At 41.3% G+C, this 9,402-nt stretch overlaps 1 protein-coding gene across 1 annotated transcript; it reads right to left on the bottom strand.

Moving 5' to 3' along the window:
- Positions 1 to 1,496: 1,496 nt before the first annotated feature.
- LOC139410649 (nuclear receptor subfamily 2 group F member 1-A) lies at positions 1,497 to 8,795 on the bottom strand. The gene is made up of 3 exons (XM_071156007.1): positions 7,517 to 8,795; positions 5,560 to 6,087; positions 1,497 to 2,300 (listed from the first exon to the last, which is right to left on the bottom strand). The coding sequence occupies exons 1-3, from the start codon at positions 7,950 to 7,952 to the stop codon at positions 2,026 to 2,028; spliced, it is 1,239 nt and encodes a 412-aa protein (XP_071012108.1). The 5' UTR covers positions 7,953 to 8,795; the 3' UTR covers positions 1,497 to 2,025.
- Between the last annotated feature and the right edge of the window lie 607 nt (positions 8,796 to 9,402).

Genomic DNA, 9,402 nt, shown 5'->3' with positions numbered 1-9,402 from the left:
ACGATCTCAAGATCGACTGCAAGGCAAAGGCTACAAGACACCGTCTTCTTCCTCCCAACATATCCCAAGCTTATGTCCTTATTTGAGTCTGATACAGTATGTGTATTATGCATATGAACAGTATACTGAGTTATTTCTGTACGTCAGAGATCTGCTCTCGGGTCCACATTCTTTGTAAAGGGCAAACAGACATTGTCACGCAAGAGACATGCAGCCCCTGTACACGAAGCTACTATACACTGTGCAGACAAACATCATAATCCAACACGTTGAGGACTTCGTCGATGCATTCATTATAAATGTAGGCTATAGGCAAGCCAAGGCTACATACACGCTGATTTCCCTCGGCATATTTCCTCTCTCATTTGTCACTGTGCACTCCGCGTCTGTCTCTCTATCTCTCCTCCACTCTCTCTATTCCAACACAATACATCACATTCGATGTTTCTATCGTCTGGCTTACATGCTGTAAAATGCATTTTCCAGATTGATCATGCATATCACATCTGTTTTACAGCGAGTGCAATCCTTAGCTAAAACGCATGTCAATATTGAAACAATTCTATCAAAGGGTATATATTTTTAAACAGGCGAATGCAGATGTTTGGAGACAGTCATAGTTGAATTGAGAATCCCCTTGATTAAGCCACAAGAGGTAGGCTTGTGGCTTAATGAAAGCAATGAAAGCAAGAGAAGCTCAAGCGTTCATTGCTGTCTGGGAAAGTATGAAACATTAATGCGCTCACAGGCAGCGAGCAGCGTCACCACTGTCTAATTCCGCACATCGTTGTGTTTATACTCAGTCGTGAGTGAGCGACTAGGTGAAACAGTAACATATAGCTAGCTATGCATTGAGTAGCCTACCAGCCATCCAATCTAAACAACGCCTGTTCTATAGCATAACATGATATTGTTATCTTTACCCATCGTTCGCCAAGCTCCATTGGGAAGAATAGAGGCAAAATGCCTATAATGAATAAGAATTTGGAGTGTAGTATGCAAGACAACACTTGAAAACGCACATATAAGGCAAGCGTAGCCTAAACATGTGTATGAAGATGAGTGGCATTATGCTATCCCACACAATAAGCGTGAGTGCATCTCGATCTTCAGAAGAACATTCTTGAGAGTGAGACATTGTTGCCTATTTCTTTTTTAATAGTACACTCACCATCACACAACTTCATCAACCGACCCTTCTGCAAAAGCTGCATTATGAAGTAAGCAAATTGAAGGCAACAACCAATAAAATTCAAGAAACAATGAAAATTTCAAGACTAAACAAAGAAAATGTATTTGAAATGATATATTAAAAGTGCTTTTGATTTTCATGTCTCTCCTTTGACTGATGATCGACTCCTCAAACACTCATAACCAGGAGCAAGACGTCCTCTCGTCAAAATGTCCACGAGGTCGGTCTGCTGTTGCAGGTCCATAGTTCAACCATCAGTAGTGATATTGTCATAGCGATTAGACTTGTATCTTATTTGTCTAAATTTCTTTATTTTTTTGTTTTAAATTCCCACTTCAACTTTTAATTCTCGGAGAACGTAGCTTCGACAACATATATATCGCACTCATAATAAGAAGCAAAAGGTTATATAAAAATTATTAGTATAGAATCACAGAAAAGCTGGTTTAGAACCAGAAAAAATACAAAACAGAGGGGTACATAGACACAGGACATTTCTTATAATTGCTTGGAAACATTATTTTCCCGCTAAGTCTTGTTTTTCATTTTATTTGTTTGGTTTTTTTTTTTTACAAAAAAGGAAAATAAAGACTAGTATTTTACAAAATGAAGAGTACTGTTCTTGAAGACGAGAGTGGATTTAAACAGGTGTAAGTCCAGTTCCATATTTTCTGTACATAACGTATTCCATCTCAGATCTTAGTCCCAGAAGACAAAAAAACAACAACATGTCATGTCTTCCAATATGTTCAGAAAATGTCCTATATATAGTCTTCTTGTACGGGATGCTGCATTTTGGTCCTTTTTCTCTCTTTTTGTCACTCTCATTCGGATCATTGGATGGACATGTAAGGCCAGTTGAAGCTGCTCCCGGATAATAGCATATCCCTGATGAGCGTTTCAATAGGGGTTTTACCTACCAAGCGGACGAAGAACAGCTGCTCAATTACCGATGAGGAGACGGTGCGGAGAGATGGAAGCCGCAGCAAGAGCTTGCCAAAGCGGCTGGGCTGGTTAGGGTACTGGCTCCTCACGTATTCCTCCAGGGCGCACTGAGACTTCTCCTGCAGGCTTTCGATGTGAGCCGCATCTGACAGGCCGCAAGCGTCTGTGCAGGCAAAAGAGAAATACAAAAGAACCCTGGTTATCGTTCAACATCAACGTTACGTGTTATTGACAAAGTGAAATTAACAAACACACTGCCCAAACATGCTACGTCACCTTGAGTAAGAGGAACTGTCATATAGAATAAACAAGGGCGATCTGTTGAAGTGGGGAACGCACCACATAGAGGCAGATACCTCTACACGTTCATAAACCAATCAAAACAAAGAATATGCACCTAACGGGCATGGGAAATGGTGTGCAGCATAAGCCTATTTATTGTATAGCGTTTTGCAGTTCCAATCGAGGGAGCAGGGGGAAAGGTAGGCAGGCCCACTCGTGGTTTCTGACTCAGGGGACACAATTCTATGGAAACGTATAAAATACATTGATGAAAGTGAAATTGCAATGGTTATAATATGACCTAATTAAGCTACTCTCGATAAGCTGTTAAGACATTTCACCGCTCTTTTCTTGATATACCATGCTTGGCCTGTTTTTCAATGTAGCCTAGTAAAGGCCCTGGAAGCAATCAAATTTATTAGCAGGGGTGAAGTCAATAGTCGCGCAAAAAACACGTAAAAATACGAAAAGGAGACAGCACAACAACACATGCGACATGTGTTTTGTTCGTAGCCTATATAGTCGGGGGTTGTTCATTGCACATTGGCCTAAATTGAGAAATGCACTCAACGTTAATGTCTTCAGATATGTTTGTGCATAGTAGTCTACAAACGAAACTGTTTATCGCACAGGCCACGGCATACTGCTGTGCCTAGAAATCTGCATTAAACGGCTGTGCAGGGCCAAGCATAATAGCATTTGGACCGTTATGCATAGGCCTGACGATTTTGTATTAAGCCATTGCTTTGTAACAATACATTAAACACCGGACAATGGTATCCGAGAGGCTTTTAAACCTCATCTTGATTTCTCAGGGCGATAACTCACTACGGCCAGACACAATAACCTTATGAACTCACGGACTGCGCGGGGCCAACGCGGAGATCTTGGGTTGATTTACTATATGATCTTAGACGAGGCAACACAGTCCCATGTATGCAAATCCGTTTGGATTAACTTTGATAGTCTATATTTAATACATAAAACAATTAATCAGGGCGAAATGAATTACGTTTTAAAACATCTTGCAAATATAAACTTGTGAAACACAATGATTAAGCTCAAATCATATCGACGACTGAGCTGCAGCGAATGCATGAGCCAAAAGAAAGCTCGTGAAAGGGCACCCCATAGTTCACCAAACATAGAACTAACCCTTGCGTCATAATACAACCTGAAAATATTTGCACATAAAGACATCTATTTCATAGATTCACATTGAATAAGTATGTGAAAACAGATTATGAAAAATATCCAACAATGCATAACTGAACATAATATGAATCATAAGAACACAACGACCTAAACTAGGCTACCCCTATGGGTTTCATTTCTGAAAAAATAAATAAATGTCAACACAGTAAACCTTGACTACAACTATAGTTTGTTACGCATGTTGCCTCTTGCTAAAATGGACAGAACCAAGGTTAAATCTAGTCATCTTAAACAACTATCTATGTAGTTGTATTTTATGTTAAATTGGATATAGCCTAATAACGTAACAACAACTTGGAGCAAGGCACACAATGTCGTCATGTTATGTTAATGACTAACAGCCTAGAAAAAAAAAAAAAAAAAACATAAATTAGCATTAGCAAAAGTAGGCTATAGGTAAACCAGGAGGGCTTGATTGGTCATATAAATGTGCCTAAAAGGGCACAGTCACATGTAGGCCTACAAAACGAGAATATAATGTTTGTATGCTAAGTACAGAAATGTCCTCACGGGCAGAAAAGGCAGTGGTAAGGTCTTCATGTCACTAAGGAGGGCAAACTAGAGGACTAGAGGAGGTTTATTGGCCACGGTCAAAACATGTTCACTGGTCACTCAACCTGTCTGTAGGCTATACAATCCTCACGATTTAAAAAATTATTATGACAAAATACTTTATATGGATATGGCTAATAATATAATAGCCTATAACATAATATAATATGCATAATATAATATAATATGAAAGGAAATATATTTAGAGTAGGCTATAGGATATATTTAATAGGCTATAAATCAGTAAAGATGCTAATGCTAGGCTACTTTAGGCTAGGCTATAGGTGGTCACCAAGCATAGTGTTTTTTGAGGACATCGAGAGTGAAAATATGTTCTAGAAAATAAATAAAAACACATATTACAAAACACATTGATGTTCAAAATGGTACTTAATTGTGAAATGTATTGATTGAAATAATGCTATTTAATGAGAATTTGTTCACTTCAAAAGAGCCACATAAGAGCTCTTTTGAGTCACGGTCGATTTAGGCTTCTTTATCCACTAGGCCTACTTATTCTCCATTATCCTTATGCGACTGCTTGCAAATGGTAATGGCAGCAAGTGTCCACAATAAAACCCCAAATATCTATATTATTACACCCGACAGGAACGGTGACCTTGGCTCAGCCAGATCTAGTAATGACGCATATGTTCATAATACCCATGATATTGTTGACTATGCCTTCTTTTCAAAATGTGGGATTCTAATATTTTACAAGAAAATAATTGTGAGAGGAAATATCTTTAAACTAAATACATTCCGAATATATCTCAAGCATACCGTTGTTCTGACAGAAATGTATAGCAGAGTAAAACAATGACACATTAGGCTATTTAATCAGTATTTCTTTGAATAGGCAGCTAGGGATTATTTCCTGTTTTCCCAAGACACATGTTTGTGCGCGCAAAACAGGAAAACATGTGCCGCAACTCGTACATAGCCTACATCAGGTGTCACACCGCAATTCTGCCTTTCTTTATGCATATCATGTATTAAAAAAACGCCTGTTACATAGACCAAACACTTCTGTAGACCTAGTTATCAGACTTATACAAAATGTAATGTGATTCACTTTTTATACTGTCCCACAGTTATTAAATAGTATATTGTCTTTCAATCTATCCCTACGTGGGAGTAAAATACACATAAAAATAACGTTTTTGAAAGTCGGTTTGTTTACTTCTCTTATGCTCTGAGTAACACACAAAATGTATCACAGTGGATATTTGCAGCAAGCCATTGTCAAAAGAGCATGGAGTAGCCTGCACTAAACAGCCATGGCCTCTGTGTCAGTGTTGTTCTCCCTGTCTACCCCCTCACTGCCCGCCTATTAGAGAGGAGGCCTCAGCAGCGGCATGGGAAACACTCACCTGATGTGAAGAGTACTATCGCCTTGATGCAGCTGTACTCTGCCGAGTCAACGTGGAGGGCCTTGAGCTTCTCAACCTGCTCCTGGAAGATTCGAATGTGATCCATGAAAGCCACGACTCGGTCCGCAGACATTGGAGAAGCGTGGAGGCCTGCCGCGGCGAGCAGAGGGGCCACATGCAAAGGCATGGAGCACTGAGCCGCGTTTAGCACAAACAATTCGCTCCACGTCAGCCTGAGAAGGGACACCTGGTCGGTGATCTGCAGATCTGGAAAGAAAGGGATGTTCCTCGCCCATTCCACGGCGCTGAAGAGCAAGCGAGCTGCCAGCTCGCATATGTTCTCAATACCCATGATATTGTTGGGCTGCATGCATTGGCTTCCATATCGGGACGTCGGGTAAGGCTCAGCCCGAAGCAATAACGAGATGTATCCGGAGAGATAGCAATGGCCGTTCAGAGGGTCCCCGTTCGTCAGCCCGTACTGCCCTGGGTTCGGCTGGGTTGGAGGCATTCGTCCTCGCTGAACCGCTGACAAAAAGAAAGAGAAGGAGAGGAAATGTGCATCCAGAACTGATGAACATTGTTGCATGTGCAACCTATGCCGAGAAGCATTAGGCAAGCTAGTGTTTTCTGCTCTGAGATAAGGGAGTAACATTTCCCATCACAATCTAGTTCAAACTGTACATTACATAGTGTGTAAGATTGTGTGTTGTTTAAATAAATAATAATATTTTCAATATCTAAGAGTGACCGTAGCCTACATGCTAAGTGTTGCACTTTATACATAAGTATCCACTAGGCACGCATCTAGATTAACACACACACACACGCGCGCACACACACACACACACACACACACACACACACACACACACACACACACACACACACACACACACACACACACACACACACACACACACACACACACACACACACACACACATTTAAAATATCTAACATAACGGATGCTTTAATACAGGCCTACAATGCCATTTAGACCTATGCTACATCTAGTTGTTCACTGCAGCCCATGTGTCAGTTTCATTTCGTCTAATGTATTCCTCCATTACATATGTGTTATGCTGCACTGAAGAAGAGTGGCAAAAATATATCAAGCACAATAAGAGTAAACGCCTTCTAAGTCTATAGTTCAGTCGAGGAAGAATCTTTTAACAATGTGCATTAAGTATAATTGGTCTAATTGTATTTTTGTTGACAATATTTTGGGGGGATAATATTAAATAACATGTATGGTAATTTGGTGGTTAATTTAAAATACGTGTTTTGCTATAATTTGTGCTCCAAAGAGAGGGAAAGTTACGGCCTATCATACATTACGAGGCTAAACAAATTTGTACCACACAAATTCTCTAGCATTAACGTCAGCCTGCTCAAGCTGCTTAATCTGTCTAGTCAGCATATGGAACAGGGAGACGATGTGGTTATGTTGTCTGTTCGCCTTAAAGCACAGACAAACCAAACACAAGTCTATCACTACACATGTAAGGACGTGCATTAGCATGCATGTTATCTCTCTCTCTCTCTCTCTCTCTCACACACACACACACACACACACACACACACACACACACACACACACACACACACACACACACACACACACACACACACACACACACACACACACACACACACACACACACACACACACACACACACACACACACACACTCACACACACACACACACACAGCCAAATAAACAGCTGCTTTGTTTTAGCCTACGACTCGTACCGGTTCCCTATCTTTTGTAGCTGCATTGCATTTTACCCTCTCTATAAGCTAAATGCGCACACATACACATCCCCTCAAAAAACATGGTTGTGCAATGTGCTCAGCCGTATGTATGTGACCTTTTATGCAACATGGCAGCCCTAGTTGTCAATGAAACGTAGTACGCATCATCATAAGTGCCATTAAAAAAATATATTCACCTTCCCGCCGCATTCCCACTTTTAAACATTTCTTCAGCCGACAGTATTGGCACTGATTTCGGTGGTGTTGGTCAATGGGACAGTTCCTATTGGCACGACATGTATACGTTAAGTTCCTTCGGACACTCCTCTTGAAGAAACTTTTGCATCCCTCGCAGGTGAACTGACCATAGTGCTTGCCGCTCGATTTGTCTCCGCAAACAACACATTCTATATGCTGTGCGCCACTCTGTCCAGAATTCTGACTCCCCTTGTCTCCAGCAGTCCCTGGTGTTGACGGGGGTCCTGGCTGACTTGGGGTCTGCGGAGTGTGCGGTGCTGCCGACGCCGCCTGCTGTTGCTCCCTCGGCGGCTGAGTTGCTGGATTGGGGCCGCTTGGAGGTCCTCCGACCACGTCTTCCTGCGGATCTCGCCAGACGCTAACTACCATTGCCATATCTCGGGCCCGGAAAGTGCTATAAAGCGAACGGATCGCTGGGATTTATAAAGCAAGGGGAGAAAAAATATCTCAAACACAACAGTGCAAAGTCAAATCGGAAAAAACAATCTCATAAAAGAAAGAAGGGAGCAGAACACGATCAATACATTGAAAATACAGGAGGCGATAGAATAGGCACCCGATCAGGATATGCAAGTATCGGGAGGCCAGTTCCAATGTAAATTGCAGTCAGCCATTCAGGAACCCAATCTTGAAGAAAAAGCGAGCCAGCCGTAACAAAAAAAATGCTGTTCGTTATAAAATAGCCAGAAAGGAGGCAGGAGCGATTCACATGGGCGTAGAAATGAACATAAAATAGATGCGATCCAAAGTGCTGCGAGAAATAAATTCCCTTCTCCTTTCTTCCTTGCTCCTTACTCCCGTCTTCGCTGTTGGAGGGGAGGAAAAACTGAAGAGCGGAATTTTACATCTATATTCTTAAATACATTTCATTTCGACCAGCAAAAAGACCGCGTCGCCGAAGTGCCCATGTAGTTTCACCTCTCCAGTACAATGGAGAGAAGGCGAAAAGATAAAAAACAAAAAACAACAACTAATAGAATATGCAAGAAGGAGAGACCCAAAATTGAATGCGTTTAAACGGGAAGACCAGCAGAGCAATGTTTCCGAAACGGGGATCTGCGCGAATGTCTGTATATAGTGAACTTTGACACTACTATTGAAACTGACACGTTTCTATGGAGATCGCTACGCCTTATATGGTGCTCGTGTCAAGGAGCCAAGAGAGGGGCTGCTGGCAACTGATAATCAAAGGCGACTGACTGGCCAGAGCCCTGCATTGAGGGGAGAGAGAGAAAATGGGAGGCTAAGGTTAGCCAAGCCTCTTTCTCTCCATTGGTTAGAGTCCTGGTTCCTTGCTACCTACGACTGGGGTCTCTGACAAGCACAATTTACATTGAGCTCGCCCTGCGCTGCTATTTACTTTGAAACCTGATTAGTATTAGTCTATTGTCACAAACAGAGGAGGAAACCCTGGATAGAATGGCCGAAATAAGGGTAAAAGCGAGGACAAACATTTGTGCACGTGAAATAAACAAACGTGCTAGGCGAAAGGGACTGGCATAGAATTCCTCAAAGTTTTAAATGGTTTGTTTGGGACTACCATATTCATTATACATGCGGGGGACATTATTATTGATGTATCGTGTGTTTTATTATAGACTACAGCATTTGTTGGTGTGTAATACTGTATATGCTTCAACTTTACATTTACATTGTCAAAATTCGGGTCCAAAGTTACTGGATCAAATTAGGAAAAAATACAATGTAAGAAATTCTGCATAATAGATAATTCGTGTTAGAATAGGCAGACAGGGTGCGATGGCGCCAGCGAATCTCAAAATTACATCGACAAATAACAAATACTCTATAACAGTTGAGGTTTTAA

This window comes from Oncorhynchus clarkii, chromosome 6 (genome assembly GCF_045791955.1).
Source record: "Oncorhynchus clarkii lewisi isolate Uvic-CL-2024 chromosome 6, UVic_Ocla_1.0, whole genome shotgun sequence".
Lineage (NCBI taxonomy): Eukaryota > Metazoa > Chordata > Actinopteri > Salmoniformes > Salmonidae > Oncorhynchus > Oncorhynchus clarkii.
This window is presented reverse-complemented; position numbering and strand designations above follow the sequence as displayed.

Excerpts from the sequence above, each read along its gene's own strand:
- LOC139410649 (XM_071156007.1), bottom strand. The coding sequence starts at position 7,952 with ATGGCAATGGTAGTTAGCGTCTGGCGAGATCCGCAGGAAGACGTGGTC. Across the intron at positions 6,088-7,516 it reads AGTGGGAATGCGGCGGGAAG|CGGTTCAGCGAGGACGAATG; the intron begins GTGAATATATTT and ends TCTTTTTGTCAG. Across the intron at positions 2,301-5,559 it reads GATAGTACTCTTCACATCAG|ACGCTTGCGGCCTGTCAGAT; the intron begins GTGAGTGTTTCC and ends TTGCCTGCACAG.